At 36.6% G+C, this 23,076-nt stretch overlaps 3 protein-coding genes across 12 annotated transcripts in view; 2 read left to right on the forward strand and 1 right to left on the reverse strand.

Moving 5' to 3' along the window:
* The window catches only part of fam135a (family with sequence similarity 135 member A), a 59,041-nt gene extending 50,033 nt beyond the window's left edge, over positions 1-9,008 (reverse strand). For 4 of the 10 annotated variants that reach the window (XM_046842667.1, XM_046842666.1, XM_046842665.1 and 1 more), the window contains exon 1: positions 7,305-7,511. The gene's annotated coding sequence lies outside the window, so the exon portion shown is untranslated. Of the gene's footprint in view, positions 1-6,914; positions 6,936-7,304; positions 7,518-8,877 lie in introns of those variants that run through there. The other 6 variants (XM_046842663.1, XM_046842659.1, XM_046842662.1 and 3 more) reach the window with 4 other exon arrangements.
* Positions 8,659-12,661, forward strand: LOC124381234. The gene is made up of 3 exons (XM_046842672.1): positions 8,659-8,948; positions 9,594-9,900; positions 12,270-12,661. Exons 1-3 carry the CDS (start codon positions 8,733-8,735, stop codon positions 12,362-12,364), a joined length of 618 nt encoding a protein of 205 aa, XP_046698628.1. The 5' UTR covers positions 8,659-8,732; the 3' UTR covers positions 12,365-12,661.
* Positions 12,662-13,359: 698 nt separating this feature from the next.
* col9a1b (collagen, type IX, alpha 1b) overlaps positions 13,360-23,076 on the forward strand; it is a 28,169-nt gene continuing 18,452 nt past the window's right edge. Inside the window, exons 1-16 of the mRNA XM_046842671.1 lie at positions 13,360-14,503; positions 14,961-15,023; positions 15,621-15,656; positions 15,739-15,801; positions 17,004-17,057; positions 17,227-17,262; positions 17,567-17,590; positions 17,709-17,762; positions 18,207-18,260; positions 18,989-19,024; positions 19,111-19,167; positions 19,322-19,375; positions 20,791-20,844; positions 20,953-21,006; positions 21,510-21,563; positions 22,911-22,964. Of these exons, the coding sequence (XP_046698627.1) occupies positions 14,429-14,503; positions 14,961-15,023; positions 15,621-15,656; positions 15,739-15,801; positions 17,004-17,057; positions 17,227-17,262; positions 17,567-17,590; positions 17,709-17,762; positions 18,207-18,260; positions 18,989-19,024; positions 19,111-19,167; positions 19,322-19,375; positions 20,791-20,844; positions 20,953-21,006; positions 21,510-21,563; positions 22,911-22,964 (822 nt within the window). The 5' untranslated portion in view covers positions 13,360-14,428. The remainder of the gene's footprint in view (positions 14,504-14,960; positions 15,024-15,620; positions 15,657-15,738; positions 15,802-17,003; positions 17,058-17,226; positions 17,263-17,566; positions 17,591-17,708; positions 17,763-18,206; positions 18,261-18,988; positions 19,025-19,110; positions 19,168-19,321; positions 19,376-20,790; positions 20,845-20,952; positions 21,007-21,509; positions 21,564-22,910; positions 22,965-23,076) is intronic.

Here is a 23,076-nt window from a genome sequence, read left to right on the forward strand (position 1 = left end):
AGTGTACTTTAAAAATCTATATTATAAATAATGCAACATTGTTTTGACAATTTTTGTTTAGAAAAAATGCAGACATTTTGTTAAGTTGTAAAGATATAAGCATCTAGAATATATAATTAATTACATTTTGTATAATTATATGATCAATGCATAAAACAGATACACAAACATTGAAGACAAGCATTTGATTTAAAAAAATAAATAAATAAACCAATATGCATTGTTGTACAAATACATAATCATTATCGAGTTTACTGCTGCTGCTCTTTGCTGCGTTTAGATTTAGTGTTTGACTCTGTTCACACCGATTTTAAATGAATCCATCACTGTTGCTCCCGAGTCACGGCAGAACAGATCTAGTCAGACTGTCCTGAATTTAGCAAACTTTTTACACAGGAACATTTAATTAATCTAAACCATCTTCACATGATGAAGATAATAAATTTTTTGCTCACTATTTTTCATGTGCTCGTGCATCACTTCATGCCACACAAGCGGGCGGCTGTTACCTTACAGTCACGCTAACCCGTAACTTAAGCAGCCCAACTAATCAATAACAACATTCAACAATGAATTTCATTATCGATTAGTTGTTGCAGCTCTACATGATATACATCAGAAACAGTTACTAGGCGAGAGATTTTTGGGATCACAATAAAAAAAGTAATAACAAAATTATAATGCATAGTCTCTTGGGATTTCATAGTGATCAAACTAGAGGCAATACAGACCCCCCACAGCTTGTAGACGAATTAGCCTGAAGTGAAACATGGCATGATTTCACTAATGTTGCTGACAGTCAGGGAAAATCCATGGACACAAAAAAAACAATCTATAAGAAATGTTACAAAACAACCACATCCAATTTAACAAAGCATTTTGCCAACAAACATCCCCAACTTAAAAGATCTTTAAAGAGCGACAGGGCAGCAAATATTATACGAGTATTCTGCTTATGCACTCAAATATCATTTAAATAAGTGTGATTTATTTTGTGTTAAACCACAAAGAGGAGTATAAGACTGCTTAATAAGTGATGTGGTTTAAATTACAGAGTTACATTTATTATTATTAAAAATAAACACAACGTTCTATTATTCAATGACTTTTCCTGTTGATGTATAGTTATATTTAATTAAGGCATTGTACTAAAGTCACAATTTTGGTATCGTGACAACCAGTGTTGTGCAACGCCTTACTGTAACGCAGTTACTTTTGACAGTAACTAATACTGTAACGCGTTACTTTTTAAATAAAGTAACTCCGTTACCGTATGGTGCGTTACCTGTTACTCTTTTAAATGAATTAATTTAGGCTGAAGTGTAGACTACAGTCTAACCTGCTTACAGCAGAGACGCATTGTAGGATTGGTGGATGAACCACTGTAAACACAAAGAAGACGCACTGTAGGATTGGTGGATTACCCTCTGTAAACACAAAGAAGACGCACTGTGGGCGTGTCTCCGTTTATTCAGGTCTGTGCAGCAGTAATGGCGAGTCAAGGCGAGAGCAAGACGAGTTTCTCAAAGTGGAAATATGATCATTATTTCACTTTAATTGAGTATAAAGACAAAAACTTTTAAGTCAAATGTAAGCTGTGTCTTTCTGGTTCGAAGCTCGTATCTACTGCGATAAACAGAAACTCCAATCTGTCGAAGCTTCTCCAGGACCTCCATGCCTCACCGAAGCTAGAAGCTAACACAGTGTTCTACATTGTTGATAGTTTTCATACTTCAGCTGTAAAAGGAACATTTTTAAGAGTTCAACACAACAGCAGAAGCCACTTTAGTTTTTGATTGTGAATATATTATTCAGCTTGTTTTGTTATTTATTTCAGAAATCCTTGTGATATATTCAGTTTGTGCAGGTCTGACTTAAATAAAATAGTGTTTAATCATTACTTTGTGTTTAAATCAGTTTTGTGTTTGTAGACCATAACACATAAAAGGGCATTAATGGGAACATTAAAGAAGGTTCTTTGAAAAAGTAACTAAAAAGTTACTTCTACAGTAACGCATTACTTTTTGGTGTAAGTAATCAACAAAGTAATTGAGTTACTTTCTGAATGAAGTAACGAGTAACTGTAACTAGTTACTATTTCTTAGTGACTAGCACAACACTGATGACAACACTACTTCAGTACAACAGTGTATAGCAAAAACTAAATAATTGGTTTTGCTGTTCCTTTACGTTCGAGGGGACTGTGTGTATGTATATAACACAATGGGAAAAAGGATTGGACTATTAAGGCACCCTTGCTTTCTGTCAAGGTAAATGGAAAATGTTTTAAGATCATCACTGTACACTGCCTGGCCAAAAAAATTATAATTCACACACTGATATATCATTGGACTAGTTTTTGCTTTGATTACAGAACACATTTGCCATGGCATCATTTCAGCAGTGTCACATTTATTTTCGTCTATTAATTTCTCACCAGGATCTTGTATTCATTATGAGAGAGTCGAACCTTGCAAAAATTCTTGTCCAGCACATCTCAAAGATTCTCTATAAAAATAACATTGGGCATCCATGTGTGAAAATGTCGTCTCATGTTTCCTGAATCATTCTTTCACAGTTTAAGCCCAATACATATATATCATGGGCCATGCTATCAGGGCAAAAAAACTAAATTGATGGAAAAACTGGGTAATCAGTATATTCAGCTGACCACATATTATGGGCACAGAAGACTGCCAAAACTAATTTAACCCTGAAACAGAGTAACATCTTTTCCACAACCACAGGATATGTTTCCTGACATGGTTGTTAAAGTATTTAGAAGTTACTCACTTAATCAGTTAGGGATAAATAACTTTCTCTCAGCTAAAACACATTATCCAGCAGTAATTTTTCAATGGAAGGCTCTTACCTATTTACTTAGTTAATTAGAGAGAGAGAGAGAGAGAGAGAGAGAGAGAGAGAGAGAGAGAGAGAGAGCTGCCATGATTAAGATCGCTGATCATGCCTTTCTCGGTTGTAGTACCAGAAAATCAACTCTCAGACCACCATTGGTACAAAAAACAGCATCATTTAGGAAGATGAAAATATGCATGGATAGGAGTGCATGCAAAATTTGAATTACCATGAAAACACAACACTTTATCAGCTGTGACACTTATACAGTGCAGTAATTAGTATTAACATGTAACAGTTCAGCTTGCACTCTTCCTGACTAACAAAATAACAAGGAGCCATATAAATATAATAACTATATTAAACAAGTTGGTATTGGGGTCGAGACCACATTTGCTGACTCAAAGGGGCAAGCTCAAGAAAAGACCATGACATTTCATGAGTTAATGGTACTTTGGTAATATTTTGTATATTATGTATATTTAGCATTTAGTTATGTAGCATATACGAGGTAAATTAAATAGATTTTCTGTAATTTAATCTGGATCATCTGGTAAATAAAATACATTAAAAGTAACATTTGTTTTTACTCATACATCCATTAAAAGACCCAATACATCTGTCCATTAATTATATTATTGTGAACATAAGATGATCAGGTAGTTTTAAATATTGCCATTTAACGTCACATTCAGAGAAAGAAATGTATACTTTTTTATACTGTAATAAAAATAATGCAATGTACTCGGTCATGGAAATTATGTTATGGTTTTGGGTGGCATCTGAAAAATAAGGCTATAAATAAGAAAATATAGAAAAAAAATGTGCTCTCAAGACTGGTCTTGCATGAACAATGTTTTTATTATTATTATTATTATTATTATTATTATTATTATTATTATTATTATAATATGAACTTTAGATTATAACACGATTTTGTTAGAACATCTTATAAAAAGATACTGATGAGGATTTCTCCTGACTGGTAACACAGCTCTTCCACAAAACGCTTGCCCAACAAACACAAAGCTTACAACTGGGACTTCTCACAAAGCAGGATGGAAATTTCTATGAATGCAAACATAACAATTTATATAAAGCTTTAAATAAACATCCTTTACAATTCACATTAAAAATTTTATTAAATTGCATATTAGCAATTGTTGAACCGGTAATTATGAATAAACCTTTTCCGATTAAATTAGTTATCTCAGGAAGCGCACACACACTCACCGGCCATTTTATTAGGTACACCTTACTAGTACCAGGTTGGACCCCATTTTGCCTTCAGAACTGCCTTAATCCTTCGTGGCATAGATTCAACAAGGTACTCGAAACATTCCTCAGAGATTTTGGTCCATATTGACATGATGGCATCAAGCAGTTGCTGCAGATTTGTTAGCTGCACATCCATGATGCGAATCTCCACCACATCCCAAAGGTGCTCTATTGGATTGAGATCTGGTGACTGTGGAGGCCATTTGAGTACAGTGAACTCATTGTCATGTTCAAGAAACCAGTCTGAGATGATTTGCGCTTTATTACATGGCGCGTTATCCTGCTGGAAGTAGCCATCAGAAGATGGGTACACTGTGGTCATAAAGGGATGGACATGGTCAGCAACAATACTCAGGTGGGCTGTGACGTTGACACGATGCTCAATTGGTACTAATGGGCCCAAAGTGTGCCAAGAAAATATCCCCCACACCATTACACCACCACCACCAGCCTGAACTGTTGATACAAGGCAGGATGAATTCATGCTTTTATGTTGTTGATGCCAAATTCTGACCCTACCATCCGAATGTTGCAGCAGAAATCGAGACTCCTCAGACCAGGCAACGTTTTTCCAATCTTCTATTGTCCAATTTTGGTGAGCCTGTGTGAATTGTAGCCTCGGTTTTCTGTTCTTAGCTGTCAGGAGTGGCACCCGGTGTGGTCTTCTGCTGCTGTAGCCCATCTGCCTCAAGGTTTGACGTGTTGTGCGTTCAGAGATGCTCTTCTGCATACCTCGTTGTGACGAGTGGTTATTTGAGTTACTGTTGCCTTTTTATCAGCTTGAACCAGTCTGGCCATTCTCCTCTGACCTCTGGCATCAACAAGGCATTTTCGCCCACAGAACTGACGCTCACTGGATATTTTCTCTTTTTCGGACCATTCTCTGTAAACCCTTGAGATGGTTGTGCGTGAAGATCCCAGTAGATCAGCAGTTTCTGAGATACTCAGACCAGCCCGTCTGACACCAAAAACCATGCCACGTTCAAAGTCACTTATATCACCTTTCTTCCCCATTCTGACGCTCGTTTTGAACTGCAGCAGATCGTCTTGACCATGTCTACATGCCTAAATGCATTGAGTTGCTGCCATGTGATTGGCTGATTAGAAATTTGCGTTAATGAGCAGTTGGACAGGTGTACCTAATAAAGTGTCCTATATATACAGTACAGACCAAAAGTTTGGACACACCTTCTCATTCAAAGAGTTTTCTTTATTTTCATGACTATGAAAATTGTAGAGTCACACTAAAGGCATCAAGGGCTATTTGACCAAGAAGGAGAGTGATGGGGTGCTGCGCCAGATGACCTGGCCTCCACAGTCACCGGACCTGAACCCAATCGAGATGGTTTAGGGGTGAGCTGGACCGCAGAGTGAAGGCAAAAAGTGCCAAGCATCTCTCGGGAAACTCCTTCAAGACTGTTGGAAGACCATTTCAGGTGACTACCTCTTGAAGCTCATCAAGAGAATGCCAAGAGTGTGCAAAGCAGTAATCAAAGCAAAAGGTGGCTACTTTGAAGAACCTAGAATATGACATTTTTCAGTTGTTTCACACTTTTTTGTTATGTATATAATTCCATATATAATTCCACATGTGTTAATTCATAGTTTTGATGCCTTCAGTGTGAATCTACAATTTTCATAGTCATGAAAATAAAGAAAACTCTTTGAATGAGAAGGTGTGTCCAAACTTTTGGTCTGTACTGTGTGTGTGTGTATATATATATATATATATATATATATATATATATATATATATATATATATATATATATATATATATATACACATATACATACACATATATACATACATACATACATACATATATACATACATATATACACACACACACACACACACACACACACACACACACACACACACACACATCATCTTTCGGTTTCTTCCATTAGGGTATATCAATACAGTAACGTCCACATGTCTACACATACATACCCACACACACCACCATGGTCTGCCCAAATGCATACAGCAGATGTGCAAACTGTTCTGAATTAATGTGATGCCTTTCAAACATCTGTAACCGTAACCACCTACACTTCCAGTCTCATACAGATTAGGGCAGATATTGTAACATCTTGGATAACATTGCATACGCTTGGTGAAATGATGCCACAGTGAAAGCAAAAGAGGATCCAACTAAATATTAGTGTGGTACTTTTTTTGCCAGGTGGTGTATAATCACAGTAACTTTCTATACAACGCTACATTTTAACATGTCATACTTCTTAAATCTCAGAATCTGTATTAATTTCTCCTTCTTTAAGGATAAAGTCTTCGGTTTGTATAATATTTGTATAAGAAGAAAAAGCTAAATAATTGTTTCTCAATTGTTTTATAATTTGTCTCACGTTGGCAAATCAGACGGTTAAATCATTATTTGCTGAATATCTCAGCATCAGACGCTGCATTTAGCCTCAACATTCTCTCTTTTTTACAGATATTATTTACTTTCTTGCCCTTTTTGTTCTTTCTTCTTTGTACTGGAATGCACATGTGGACGTTACTGTATTGACTGTGAGCGAAATGTGTTGCGCACAGCTCTCGATGTTGTGGTGGAAACAGGGCGCTGAATTAAAAGTTCCGGCCTGAAGGAGGTGGGATTTGTGTGAATACGGGTAGAGGGAAAAATGCTCAACTCTATCCACAGCATCAACAGAATACACAATCACACCCACTGTGGAGTTTAACAAGCCTTAATTACACTTATCTGCTTATCCGTGAAACGTGACCAAAAACATAAAGCTTGTATTACTCACCAAGCGAAATGCTCAAATAAAGTTTGAATTAAATCTCCCCGTAAAAGAGGCCACAGTTTACAGGTTAACAGGGGGTGTGCAGGCTGGCGAACAATTCTCCCCAGACATCTACCTAATAACTAACACGTAGTAGTTTAATCGATTTGCTTCGTTTATTCACACAAAAACAGTAGCTGCTAAAAGACAGGCAGTAAAACGCTGAATAGCAGAACCACTCTGTTAGCTCTAGTTAGCTTAGCCCTGATAGCTAGGTAGCACAAACGGTTAGCATACATCTGGGTTTTTGCGCGTTCTTGTATTTGTTCGCGTTGCAAAAAACAGCACAGCATGTCACAACAAGCGCCTTAAATACAAATGTGTTTATATAACCAGGATACATTATACACTTACCCGTGACTGAAAACTCCACAACACAACATTAACGACCCTTAATACCGGAACACACACACTCACACACACACTCACACACACACTTACACACGCACTCTCTCACACAACGTGTATTCCACTTTAGCTGAAATTCATGAGAGTAATCATGACCACTGATCCTGTCCCTGTCCTGTCCTGTCCTGTCCTGTCCTGCCCTGCCCTGCCTCTGGATGGAGCTCTCTTCAGTCAGAAACTCTGTGCACATGACCAGCCTGAAGATCCATGAAGTTCTTGAGCAACTCAAGAACTGAGACTGAATTTGAACTGTAATTAATATCAACAGTCTGCTACAATGGCTTCGGACCACAATGTAAATGAACAGTTTTGCATTTGATCCCCAAAACTGAACAGTACACCTCAACAATGATGGAACTGAAATGAATAGACATTCAGTGTTGAGGATTAGGATGGGTTTCCTTTTGAGTTTGGTTCCTCTCAAGATTTCTTCCTTATGAAGTCTCAAGAAGTTTTTCATTGCCACAGTCAGCACTGGTTTTGCTCATTAGAATAATAAGAATACAAATAATAAGGGCACTAAAATCATAGGCACTCTACTTCAAATTTGATAAACTCTTCATCTCTATAAAGCTGCTGTGGAAAAACAGCCTTTTTTAAAAGTGCTTTGTAAATTAAACCAAGCTACTGGCACCACTAAAAACAAACAAACACAATGTTTGTTTAGTTTGTCAGCAACCAGTTTCTGTGATAAATAAGTATAATGTAAAGACACTTGTGTGTGGTTCAAGGGTGTTTCCAACTGTGTACATGGGAACCTCAGTATAAGTCTGATGTTATAATGAATGGCATGCAAAAACCTTCTTTAGATTGGCCTGAATCCAAGAAAGCATCTCAAATGAAGCTGGATAAGCAATTGTTTATAGTACACAATTTGTGTTTGCCCCAAATGCCCTGAAATCAGCCCTTTTCTGTTCGTCTGACAAACCCCACAATATCAGATTTCTCTGCCTTAGCAGGGATGGAGAAGCAGGGCTACTCGGCGATGCCCACAGTAAAGAGCCAATTGCAGCTTATCTCCAGAGATGTATAGTAACTAAGTAGAACTACTTCACTACTGTACTTAAGTACTAAAAGGCCGTTTCTGTACTCTACTGGAGTATTGTTTTTTTTCTCCTACTTCCACTTTTACTTCAGTACATATTTTTGATAAGTTTAATACTTTTACTCCGATAGATTTTTTTATGTTCTGCATCGTTACTCGTTACAATTATAAAAATGTTACAAATCATTCCAAACCCACATTATCACTGCCACAGCAGTAGATTGCTCTGTCACAGGTTTGAATAAGCTGGCTCATCATTGAGCGAATCAGACGATCAAGGAACACAGCGCTGCCTGCCTGCATTGAGAGCACTTTATTTGGTTTTCGACATGGAAAACCCAGAAATTCCACCTTCAACTCCTTCACTTTCAACTGATCGTGGTGATGAAGAAGAAGACCACCCGTGGCCCTATTTAGAGTCCATGTTTGCATTTGTCGGAGTGAAAGACAATTCATATAGAATGAAGTGCTTACCCTGCCTCCCGAAAGATTGCAAAATAACGTCCTTAAAAAATTCACCGTCGAATTTAAAGAAACATATCAAGGTAAGTTAAAAATAACATAATACACAAAACACAGCAGTTTGAGCTATCCGTAAGCGCTAGATAAGTTAACTAACATTAGCTACCCGCGGTTCATAACTTGGATTCTTATTGATTGTATGGGGTGGACAGGTGTCTTTATGCAGCTAACAACCTCAAACAGGTGCATCTAATTTAGGATAATAAATGTAGTGGAGGTGGACATTTTAAAGGCAGACTAACAGGTCTTTGAGGGTCAGAATTCTAGCTGATAGACAGGTGTTCAAATACTTATTTGCAGCTGTATCATACAAATAAATAGTTTAAAAATCATATATTGTGATTTCTGGATTTTTTTTTTTTAGATTATGTCTCTCACAGTGGACATGCACCTACGATGACAATTTCAGACCCCTCCATGATTTCTAAGTGGGAGAACTTGCAAAATAGCAGGGTGTTCAAATACTTATTTTCCTCACTGTAAGTTTAAAAATGTTTGGCACTCTTTCTGTCAAACTTAATTCTGGTCCATATTGTCTACTTGTACAACATTGAATAGAATGATTAAAATTGAATGATGAACCAATCCATTGCATGATAATGATCTGATCAGGTAGCAATGCTGTTTTTTTGTCTCTTATTGTTTATATGTTTTGTCTTCATCACAAGTTTAATCCAGCTGAACTTGCATTCCTGTCAGAGTATGCTGCTGTCATGACTCCAGCAACTAACATTTTGCAAGCTGAAACCAATATCCAGATGGGGTGGCTGCTTCCAACCGTCAAGCTCCTGAAAATCAAGCTAAACAGGATCAAGCTACGGCTGAAATACTGCAAGCCAATTGTTGATGCCTTGCAGGTGGGCATTGATGATCGTTTTGGCCCTATGATAGAAGACCCAGAGCTGGTGGCCGCTGCTATTCTGCTTCCAAAACTCAAGACAAATTGGACACAGGAAGATGAGACAATCAAAATAGGTAAGAAATAGTGTATGGGTACATTATGTCATGTGTGTATTTTACCAATTTGCGATCACGAGTCACACACACAGTACAGTGGAACCCGGTTATCTCGCCCTCGGTTATCTCGACAACCCTATTAAGTCGACGTTTTTGAAGTGGAACCGCCAAATTCTCGCTTTTTCTAAGCATTTTTTATCGGTTATGTTTTTTTATGTCGCGGAACCCTGATATCTCGAGCACAAGGGGGGAAAAATTTGAAATTTTAACGTCAGTTATGTCGATCGGCACTGTGCAGCCACAGAAGAACTCGCGAAAGTGGTGGAAAAATCAAACCTTACAGATACTACAGGTGTTGTATACTGGTGAATCTCTGCTGTTAGTAAGTGCACATATGCATTTTTTTGTCAAATGTTATGTGATGAACGGGAGCGCGGCGCACCCGGCTTCAACTCCTTACCGAGCGCGCGGGCGAGCAGGGTAAGGAGCACGGCTCTCTCGGTAAGGAGTTGAAGTCGGGAGCTTCAGAGAAAGCGGCAGAGAAAGCACCTGCCACGTCCCCTTCGGCCGTTCACGTGAGATTTTTCTGTCCCTCGTTTTTGGTTTCGGGTTCGGTTTTGGATCTTCCGGGTTTTTTTCCGGCTTCTCTCTCTCTCTCTCTCTCTCTCTCTCTCTCTCTCTCTCCCCCTCGGCATCACAGACGTAAGTTTTTTCGGACACTGCTTTGTGTGTTTGTGTGGATTACTTCAGCCTGATGGTCATAAGTTTTCAGAAACTTAGTTACTGTTTATTTTTCTTTTTTTTCCACATGTGGACTAAATGTGAGACGGCACTGTGCAGCCGCTGTGTTTTTTTTTTTTTGAGCGATCTGTGTGTTTATAATGTTGGAGAATATAATAAAGGTTTGTATGGAGAATGGACGGTGGTTTGTATTGTATACTGGTAAATCTCTGCTGTTAGTAGGTGCACTTATGCCTTTTGTTGTTAACAAACGTATGTACATTTTTATAGCATGCCTTTATCAAACAAATCGTAGCAACGCTGTTGTGTAAAAACCCTTCAAAAACACGTGCATGCACATTCTCATTTATTAACGCACATCATGTACATAAAGAAATTTCAAGCACGTTAATATACTGCCGCCATTTTGATTTTCGTTTATCTCGATTACGGTTACCTCGATGCTTTTTGGCGACCCCCTAGGACATCGACATAACCGGGTTCCACTGTACTTTGAATTTTTTTTTTTTTTATGGAAAAGCACATGAGCTTGTCATGCATAGAAATATAGCAAACATACCAATAAGCAGGGCATTATGATGTACGGAATTATGATTTGAATAAAATTATGTCTTTATATTTCAAACACTGTTTTCATCAAAAAAGCCACCTTTTGCAGCATTTATAACCTGGCAGACCATAGACATTATAATGAAAGTTTTTTTATAGCTGATCTAATGGTAACCCAGACCCTCACACTACCTCCACCATGCTTGACAGACAGCTTAAGGCCTTGGTCCTGCATTTGAGGTGGTGAAATTGTAGATTGTGTATAGAGTGAAAAGGGGTCTTAAAGGGAGGCCACCAAACCCACGTCATAATGCCATACCCTGCACTCGGTTGCGGCCAGTTTCATTTCCTATCCCCCAATCAGGTGCTGTCTACAAGGTACTGTAGGAGCAGGCTGGATTTAAAGACTGTTATAAGTTTATCGTTGTCAGCATCGCAGAATCTGATGTCCTCTCCTGTAGGAAACAGGGGCTTAGCTGTGCTTCAGGTCAGACATGTCCGAGAGTGTGAGCCAGTGGTGCGTCTCATGAAACGGCCAATGGCCTTAGCGGTCTCTTTTGTGGCTCTGAGAGCCAGGTCCGCTGTACGGGTAGCTCTGGAACCTGGCCACCCAAGGCACCTCCCACATCCAGCTCCTGCAGCAGGTCAGCCTGATATGCTTGCAATACCGCCATGGTGTGCAGGGACGCAGCGGCTTGACTGGCTGAGGTGTACACCGACTTATTACGAAGGTGCTTTGTGGGTTGTGTCGGGGTCTTAAGGGAGGAAGCGATCCCCGGGGAGAGATAGCTGGCTAGTGTCTCTTTAACCTGTGGCATCGTTCCATACCCCTGTTCTTTCAACCCATAACGTGTGAGTACAATGTTAATTTGGGGCTAAAGGGGCGGGCCAAAAAAGGCTTTGCCCAGGATCTTGACAACTCAGTGTGCAGATCGGAAAGAACGGGAGACCCCGAAGTGGAGGTTGCGACGTTGGTGTCAGAAAGCCCTCATCCAACTTACTGGACGAAGGGACTTTCTGCTCATAAGCCGGCCATGTCAAGCTTGGCAACGCCATGGGTCACAACCTCCATTAACTCTTTAACCTTGGTGTTGCAGAGCGCAGCCCCCTCAGAGGAAGAGAGGCGGAGTTGCATGCCCTCAACACAGGGGGAAGAAACCCACAGAAAGGCGTGTTCTTCCGAAGCCTGTGAGCGAGAGCTAGACCGAGCAGATGAGGTCGAAGATAGGGACAAGCCCATCTTGAACCCTCTGCAAGTTACATCTGCGACTCCCAAGAACTGCCACACCGCTCTGCCACGAGAACCGACAGCGTGCTTCGCTCCCAAGCAAGCCACACACACAGCCAGAAAGTGCGCTCTCTTATTCTTTAAATTCCAGCACACTCCTTCTCCATTCCTCAGGCATCTTCTCACATTCCAAAATCTTCTTAAACAATCTTGTTAAAAACTCCACACCATTTCTCCTAAACATCTTCATGCTTCTACCAGTATGTTATCTGGTCCTACTGACTTTCCACTCTTCATCCTCTTAATCGCTGCTCTCACTTCCTCCTTACTAATCGTATCCCTTCTTGCTTCACCATCTCCACATTATATAACCTTCTCTCTCTCTCTCTCTCTCTCTCTCTCTCTCTCTCTCTCTCTCTCTCTCTCTCTCTCTCTTTCTCTTTCCTTATTCATCAGCTGCTCAAAATATTCCCTCCATCTTCTCAATACACTCTCCTCACCTTCTCAACGCAACTCTCCCCATTTATCCGGGCTTGGGACCGGCACTAAGAGTGCACTGGCTAGTGCAACCCTAATGGAAACCATTCAGTTTAAATATGCTCTTGTATGTGAATATACACATTTCTGCAGTCCAGACAGAACAATCAATAAAAGATAAACAAAAATAAAAACATAACCCAAAAATTAGATAAAAAGCCTGTAAATTGTTTGTTTTGTTAAATACCCCAGTTTTCATGCACTTATGCTTACTTGCATAATTCCTCGGAATATTGGCTTTATTTTCCTTTCTCCTTTTTTCTTCAACTTGTAACATTTCATATCAATATTTAAACACAATAAATACTACAATTATTCTATGATAACATCCGATGTAAGTATGTATGTACGTATGTATTAGAGGTGACCCGTGTAACTAAAGATTTGATGCTTCGATACGATTTGACCAATTTCACAGTTGAATCTTCGTAGAGGTGTTATGCCATTTAGGTTATATGGTGGTGCTCACTGTCTGATTTCACATAGACCACCAGTTTGCTCACAAGTTAATATACAGCCGATGATAGTGCTGTAAATAAATTTTTTTAAATACATTTAAATAAATAGTTTTGACGTATGAAAAAATACAACCCCCGTGACAGATTTAAGCCTAAATTTCCATTATCTGTCACAACACAGAAGCATCTTGGCTACAGGGATTTAAATATTTAACAATGCCTGGGAGATTCTATAGCTGTCTGGGAGATTCTGGAGATTCCTGCAGTGTGGCCTTTCTGCAGTTACAGTTCTCTACATCTTAAACATTTAATGAGGAATAATTTTACGAATGTTTATCCATGTTGCCTTTTATTTCCATTTTAAAAAGTAAAAAAGGACGTAGACAGTTTTGGTCGCTTTATTAGAAAGTTGTTTCCGTGTGACGTCTGAACATAGGCTGACTTGAAAAACTGTTCATGTAAAAAATGGTATTTGCCCGCTGTACAGAACCTGAGTCTACATGTACTGTAAGAGGTGGTCTGGAACCGTGCCACGATTTTCGTGAACACAACTCGTGCTTGGGTCTGCACTTGTTCAGGAAGGAAAGTAACCTACGCATGTTAAAGTTAGCCAAGTTTAGGTTAGCCAAGGTTAGCCAAGGAATTCATGCACCACAAATTCCTTTGTAATCAGCTCTTCAAATGCAGTATGTAGAAGATTGTTCCTCAACATCTGATGAATTAAGCCATGTAAAAAGGTTGTCTGGTAGACATTAGACAAGAGACATAAACTGTATTTGGCAGAAACATAACATCATAGTGGGTTAACTGTAAGGTCAAGTAACACGTCCTTGTAAAATCTACCACTGAACATTTGAATGTGCTCTGTGCCGTTCACAAAACCGCCTCTTTGAAATTCTCCCTTTACTTTTTTTTCCATTTCTACCCAATCACTTTCACCATCTCATGAATATACATGAGAACGTTGTGCTTATGCGATCCTTTGACATTTAATTACTGGACTTAGTTGAAGTGGCTGTTGACCAAGACGGCCATGACTCGCGCTCTCAGTTTCCACGAGTCAGTCTCAGTGCTTTTGTTGGGGATATGTCTGATCACATCGGCTCAGGTAGGATTTTTTATGGATTGATGTAAAATCCTATATTTTTTTCAGGTAGCCTATAATAAACCAGTACACACTAAAGACATTTATGTTTATTCCAAAATAGCTGTCAGACACTATATAGACACATATAAAACACAATTCCATAAATCTTTTGCATTTACCTGCTTCTAAAAGAATAGCTATAGCCTGCTGTACTATATAGCATGTGTCTAGAATGAGTAAATACAGAACACCTGTAATTCTACACCATCAATATATAGTGTTATAGCCTGTAAACAGAGTCAGCCATTAAATGGGCTACTGTCTAAATGTCTTAATTTCAGCACACCTTCAGCTTCACTGTTTTTTGTGATAGGCTGCTGAAAGTAACATCACACCTTTTTACCAAACCTGCTGTGACAGGAACAGGTAAATTTTACGTTTGGACATGTTGTTTAGGCGGTTCTCTGTTTTTTAACAGAGGCATGCGGGTCCACCTGGCCCACCAGGCCCGTCCGGTGTCCCTGGAATAGACGGAATTGCTGTGAGTTGAATAGTAATTTTCTAATACGTCCTTGAGCAAGAAACTCTCATTTTGTGACCTGTAAAATTTGTGACCTTAAAATCTTAATAGACCAAAAGATCGATCTCTATGCAATACCAACTGGGTTGAATTAACAGAATCCCTTACCTTACTTGTAATTTACTGTAAAAGAAATTGGAAATGTCATGATTAACTTGGATCGCTTGAAAAAAGTTAAGGTCATAAAGCTACATTTATTGCTTTATGCTTTATTTATTGCTTTTAAGACCCAACAGGTCAGTAAATACAGTGGATTTATTTCATTTCAAAATCTTGTAACAATTAAACTTTTTTTTTTGGAGAATTTCCACATAAACCCATGCAATAAAAAAAACAGCAACTCATGTTTGAATGGATCGCTTTAGTACTAAGTTCAAACAAATTGTCTTAGATTTCTAAAACACCATTTTGAGATTGGATTCTATTTTTATTTTCTCTAATTATTGACAAAAACAGACATTACTTAGAATGGCAAGAAAGTGCATTCTGCATGCTGAACTGGTCCGAACCAAAAGTTAGATAGATCTTAACGTTATTATAATCCTATTTTTATTCCAGGGTGAAAGAGGTGAAGATGGAGAAAATGGCTCTGCAGTAAGAATTAATATGTTTTTTTTTATTTAATGGCAATAATTTTGGATAACATGCTGTAGAGTAAAACTGTGTCCATTTGAAGGGACTTGAAGGTGATCCTGGGAAACCTGGCTCTGTGGGACTTCCTGGATTGCCTGGAGATGATGTAAGTGTTCATCAAGAGTCTGTACTAATTTTTTGTTTGCATTCTACAGTACAGACATATTATCAACTGTGTGAGCAACATCAAGAGTTATTTTATGTTAGTGTGTGTTTGGGACGAGGTGGGTAATGATTTCTACAAATAGGCCAGAAAAACAAGGAATTTTCACACTAGACTGAAAAAACCCCCCTAGTAAACACTTCCTTCTTTAAACAACACACTTTTTGTCTAAACCTGGGAGAATTTCTTTCTTTAAATTTTCTCTTTAAAAAGGTTTGTGATGAGTTTTAAACAAAAAGCCTCTTCTTCAGTCAAATAACCAACAAAGGCACTTAATAAAAAACAAAAAGGTGGTTTTCCTAGTTATCTAATTAATAATTAATTAATTATATTAGTTATTAATCAATATTTATCTTTGTCCTGTATAACTGAAATAAAAAAAATTAATCCTTTCACAACTCAAAAGTGTTTGCATCAAAAATAAATTTTTAATGAATTTTTGCATGCTTAATGAAGAAGATATTAAGTGGTATACCTATTAGGAAGGATTTCTTGAATTAACGACTTTTTTGTTTGGTGAGGGAGGACAAATGATTAAAATTGCTAGACAATAAAGCACACATAATGTGTTTTTAGTTTTATTCAATCTATTAAACCTGGTGTGTCAAAAAAACCCACATGATAATTTCATTTATATTCATATTGTATATTGTATTATATTTATATTGTATATTGTATAAACCGTATGTTTGTTATTATTTACATTATTATTATATATGTTATTAATTATGTTAGTGTTTCTTCATTCTTATTGTAGACTACCTCTGTCCTCTTCATTTTGTGCTTTTCCTGTTAAAGACATCTAGGGTTATTGTATTTAATCCAATTATGTACATGATGTACATGACTCAAAATGTCATCTAACAGTACTAAATATCTTAAAGTCTTATTTTTGATACTTGAACATGTGTGTGCATATTTTTGCTATGTACATGTTTGTATATGTATGTATGTAATTACATTGTAACAGGTTGCCAAGCTTAGAAATGTTAATGCATGGTTGATTATAGAACCACCGTTATTGGTTTTCTGAAAATGGTTGCAGAGGGTCATTGACTAGTTCTGTATCACTTTGCAATCAATAATTGGGAGAAATGGCTGTATTTTTTTTTTATTTGACATTTTTGTACTTCTCATGTTCTTAGGGTTTGACTGGTCCCACTGGAGATGCAGGCCCAGCTGGTCCCACTGGACAAAAGGTGACTGAACAATGAACTCCTCAGTTTTCTATTTTAAAGATTAGTTTGGAGAGTAATTAATTGTAAATAATAAGCAATATTCTAGTCAAAATATGCCATAAACATATTGTTAGGTAAAATAATTGTAATTAATTGCTACATTCATATTCATATTTATGTTCTAATTCAGGGAGAACCAGGGAAACCCGGGCCTCGGGGAGAAGCTGTAAGTATGAAAAGATTTGATTAATTTGTTACATCCTTAATTTTCCTTAATCAGTGTCATTAAAACTGTACTGGAATAAATTGTCTGCCAAATCTATATGGTTTTACACATTAATATTTAGACACAAGTGGTATCCATATTGTGTGCAAACTTTACTGTTTTGTTTTTTATTTTTTTTAAAACAACTGCACATTTATTTATTTCAAAAAAGCTGAAAGAAATAACAAGATTTAGTACAGAATAGAGTTCTAGTGAGGGTATATATGAAGATCAGGGTCTTTAAATTCTAATTATTTTTTTCTAGGGTATTGGACCTGATGGACCCTTGGTAAGTTCTAGTTTTTGTTTCTCCATTAGTAATTGTAAACCCTGCTGCCAAAGACAGTTAAATGGTTTTACACTAATAACAGAATGAACAGCTTGTATTTAAATTTTTTTATTTGCAGGGACCACCAGGGCCTGGTGGCCTTCCAGGTGATCTTGGAAAAGTTGGCCCTCCTGTAAGTAATATTATGCACAACTTACATAAGTATCTTATATTTCTCATCAAAACATGATTTTATTGCTTATACTAAATTTCATTTATAGAAATATCTCATTTAGATTGAATTATGCTGAGTGAGTGATCAATTCCTGTTATATTATTGTGAGGCAGGTACATTATACAATCAGAAATAAATTCACACCAGTACAATACCAATGAACCAATACATGTTCAAATTATGCTGCATGGGAACAATTGTGTTAATGCAACCAAATTAATTCAGTTAAAATCAGTATCTGCATTTGAGTTTTTAGTGTATGCTGCTACAAAGCAGCAAATGCATAAATACTTCACAAAACAATTATTATTTAATTAAGGAATGAAAAAGATAACAATATTATAACTAAACAATACAATATATTAATTACAAGCTGTTTATAATCTGTTTGTTGTATAATAGGGGGCCATAGGTGTCAGAGGGCCACAGGGACCCCGTGGGCCAACAGGACCCCGTGTAAGTATCTTCTTCTTAAAAAAACCCATAAACACAGAGCTCATGGTTGCAGAGATTCTAATGTGTCCATATGTTTAACTGTATATTATTTGTGATAGATAGATAGATAGATAGATAGATAGATAGATAGATAGATAGATAGATAGATAGATAGATAGATAGATAGATAGATAGATAGATAGATCAAAGCAGCTTTACAGAAATCAACAGTTAAGGTGAACGGTGTGCATTTATCCTGTTTATTATTATTATTTATCTTATTCATATTACATCTAATGAGTTGTACGAAATATAGAAATACATATTTATTCATTCATATATTTTGCTACAGAGAAATTCATATTTTCTTTTAGAATAATTTATTTATTTGCCTTTATGTGTCACCCCAGTGATATTTCTTCATACAATAAATCAATTACTTTGACATTATTACATTTGACATTATTACATTAATACATATCTTTATTTATTATTTCTGCATTGTAAATAAGATTGTAATAGCACTAGCATTTAATCAAGGTTGGGTGATTATGAAATAAAGAAATGCAATAAACTACCGGGAGTCTAAATTCCTTTTCAATAGAGGTCACAGTAATGCGTAACTGTTCTGCTACGTGTAATAAAGCTCAGTTGCAAACATGTCTGTGCATGTGTGCACATAAATAATAAAATCATTTGTACTGATGATCTCATCGAATCATTTTAAAAACAAGTCCCCTTGATTTTAGGGTGCTGCTGGCATACACGGTGGAACAATGGAAATGGTAAAACATATTTATAGCAATCCATTAAGCATTTGTTTCTTTTTTTGTGTTTTTAATGCCTATAAAATATTTCCCTTGTCTTTTAGTGCCCTAATGCATGTTCATCTGGCACACCTGGCCACCCCGGACTACCTGGCATGAAAGTGAGCAATAGATAAAAGACAGACATTCTTTGAAACAAAATGTCTATTTGTAAAGTTGATACAGTTTCTTTTTTATTAGCACTTTTATGTTCATGTGTAAACAGTGTTGTGTTAACTCTTGATTGTAGTCATCACAATGTTATTTATTTAACAGGGCCACAAAGGTGCAAAGGGTGAGGTTGGGGTGCCTGGTAAACAGGGACACACGGTAAAAACTTGTCTGGGTCTCGTATCTTTTTTTTTTCCCCTTGGTTCTAGGTAGCTGTGGGGCAAATTGACCAACATAATCTGTCAGTGGTACAGAGTTAAGGGGCAGAGCTGTGGTGTGCAGCACCATGAACAGTATATATATGTTTTAAAATAAAATAATCACACATTATTTTTTTACATTATTAAATCATTTATTAAATCTATTAAATCTATTATTTTATGTATTAAATCTTATTAAATCTTAAACAAGATAATTATTATCTTGTAAAATAACGTTACACACATTGTTAGAGAGCATTACACACTGATGAGGCCCTACAGAATGTTGCTTCTGTGTGGTGTACACCTAGAAATAACTTATAGATAGAATTATAAAAGTGCATGAGTCAAGAGATAATCAAGTACATAGAAAAATAAAAAGATAAAAGTGCATAAAAAAAATTGAATTGTTGTAACTTCTTGTTACTTGTTAGAATTGCTACAGATGTTTACTATGGATTATTCCATGACTGATTTCTTGTTAAAAACACAATACCTTAACTCAATTTCTTTTTGTAATTGCTATATGTTTAAATACTGGCACTGGCAGATTCGTTTTTTTTTTCTTTTGTCATTGACACAATCCGTTTTTCATTTAAAATAAATACAAAAATATCTGTAAAATAGTTTTAGTAGCTATTTTTTGTTTTAACTTGTATATCACATGTAATCTCTGTTGTTTTAATTTGATCATGGGTCCTTTTGGTGGCCACATTTTTCCCTCACTTTGTTTGAGGTTCTAAAAAATATATAATATTAATATATTCAGATTTAATATTAATATATTTTTAGATATATGTTAAGTGCTATGAAACAATGTCTAACTAGTATATCTGTATACTGTGCATCAAGCTTTTTGTATAATATTTATTAAGCAAACAGGTCTAAACAATTTCATCTTTAAATTACGGAAATAAAAAATTGTCCTTATAGGACCCTAACCATGTATGTATACAATGACTAGATTTGATTTGGATATTGGGGGGTACAGCTCTGATTTGTGAAGAAGGTATTGTGTAAGCCACACCTTCTTATTATTCCACAATACATATACAGACCAAGCGGCCAAGCCTTTGACAGAAATGTATATTAAATTATTAGAAGAAGTAACTGTATTAGTTTTATTTGTTGTTGATTTATACAGTCCACTGGCAAAAAACTATAATAATTTTTACAAATGAATTAGTCTTTAATAATCTAAAGGAAGTTTAAATAATGCAAAAGAACTTCAATGTAATTGACAAATACTTTTCTGGATAGCCTTCATCCATATTTTTTTCTTCTTTGGCCCACCTCTTTTTCCTTTTCTTTTTCATAATTGTTGATTTATGTTTTTTTCTATTTTAAATAAAACAAATGCATTATATTTACCAGGGAGAAGTAGGAGAGCAGGGTTCCCCTGGAGAGGTTGGACTCCAAGGCCCAGTAGTGAGTGCATCAACCTCACTTCATCAACCTCATTCACAGCCTTCACGCAGCATTTGTGGTTATTGATTTTTAAAGGCAGCAATGACAAATTTTGCTTTTTGTTTTTAGGGATCACAGGGAATTCAAGGTGCTATGGGAATTATGGGTTCCAAAGGGGAGATGGTAAGTAAAGATTTCTAAATTAAAGCTTTTTGGCAACCATTTGTCGTACATCATAAAAGATCTAAATTAGATTAACTTGATGCAATGTGAAAGTAAAATTAAGTAAGCTGACATATCCATCATTGGTTAGTAAAACTCTGGAAAAAGCAATGTTTTCATTTACCTAGCATGTAAGTAAATGTGTATTTATGATCTTTTGGACTACTAGATGACTTCATGTATTGCAATTGTATACACCTTTGCATGTTAGCATGTTTATCTGATGATAGACCTAAAGCTTAGAAACACTTTACAGTTAAAACCTGTTTTTCCCCCCAGCCCTTCAAATATTTTCCCCCATATATGCTTATAGGAGTCTTATAGTGACAATGTGGTGCACATCTATTTTTGAAACACATGCATTGTATAGGTGCTACAGTATTGCAGTATTGAGTCAGGGGGCATGGGGCCCATACACTATGTAGCCATTCCACACTCATGAAATCCATCAAATTTTCTTCCAGGGAGCGTGGGGCAATGATGGAAATCCAGGTCCTCAGGGAATTAGTGGTGCCACTGTAAGTTTTGTTGACACTGTTTCCTTTTATTCACCTATACTGCTTCCCTCCCCATTAGGAGTTTTGTTAAATAAGAAATGTACACTGCCAAAAAAAATTACACTGTAAAAAAAAAAGTCATCTGACAGCTTGGTTCATCTGTGCCTCAAAGCCTTAACCACCGTGATGAGCCAGGACATGTGCCCCTAATCTACTACAATCATGGGCGAAAATCTAAAAAAATTATCAAAATAATATCGCACTCTCTACTGTGAAAAATATATGTATGTGTACCTAACTAATTGTGTAAGTAGAAAAAAAATGCAAAAAATGCACTTAGAAACAGTTGAGTTCCCCCTCCCTTCCCTCACAGTGGTTTGACCCACTGCCTGCTTTTCCAGTTCATCTCACCTACTCTACACACACGAGTCAGGTGTGTGTCTGTGGCCCAATTAATGTTCAACTCCATTAACTAGGGGATTTTATTCACTTTAAATAAAGCGATTCTCTTTAATCTAGTTAAATGTAGTTACTCATTCATAAATTAGTTGCGGCAAAAATGCTGATTTTGGATGTAATTTTCCATGAATCTGCTCTATTAGAGATTAAAATATGACTTATCTAGTGAACGTTAGCTTGTTTACAGTAGCTTGTAGCATAGTGCACTGACACTAACACGCCAAAGCCGTTTCCCATGCAGTGTTTTATTTGGGACGACTTGGTATAATGTTAATTTAACACACAATTAGCATATTGTTTATCTGTGCATTTACTTAATAAGCACTGTGATACATCCGAAACTGACCCCACTGATTTTTATAATCAGTTTCTATTCTGTTCTTAAATGTCTTAATTAATTTTAAATAAAAAAATTAAACTTTTTTTAATTACTTGTTTTGCTTTGTCATTAACCCTGAGAAAAACTTTGAAAATAACCATAATGACGCAGTCTCCGTGCTACAATAATAATGATAAAAGCACAGTTTTTCACAGTGGGGACACTGTCTTTATCAGTGCAATTTGACTGTATTATTTGTGTCCCCCTTCAAAACTTGCTCATAAAAAGTTTTATATTTATGGTCCCCCCTACTGTTAAATGAAATTTACACCCACGACTACAACTAAAAGATTGTATTGCGTAAATGGAAGCTAGTTGTGTTGTGGTGATCAGTGGTTAAGGATTTGTGTTACGATAAGATGTTGAAGTGTTGAAATATCAGCACAATCAAATTGACTTTATTGGATCCTCAAGCACAGCTGTATTCTACATCAGCATGATCGGTTATGCTGGGTTAAAATCTACAGTATTTTTTACAATGATATTGCATTGGCATACTATAATGTGAGCTAACACGTTTTATTTTACAGGGTGATCATGGCCCAAGAGGGTTAATAGGAGAATCAGGTCCTAGGGGAGAACAAGTAGGTATAATAACTAAAACTTTATCCAGGGATGGGCAAATTACTAACCCATCCATTCTGGTAAAGCATATGTACTATATGTATTTTTGTTTTTCAGAATGACTCAACAGAT

Source organism: Silurus meridionalis, chromosome 28 (genome assembly GCF_014805685.1).
Source record: "Silurus meridionalis isolate SWU-2019-XX chromosome 28, ASM1480568v1, whole genome shotgun sequence".
NCBI lineage: Eukaryota > Metazoa > Chordata > Actinopteri > Siluriformes > Siluridae > Silurus > Silurus meridionalis.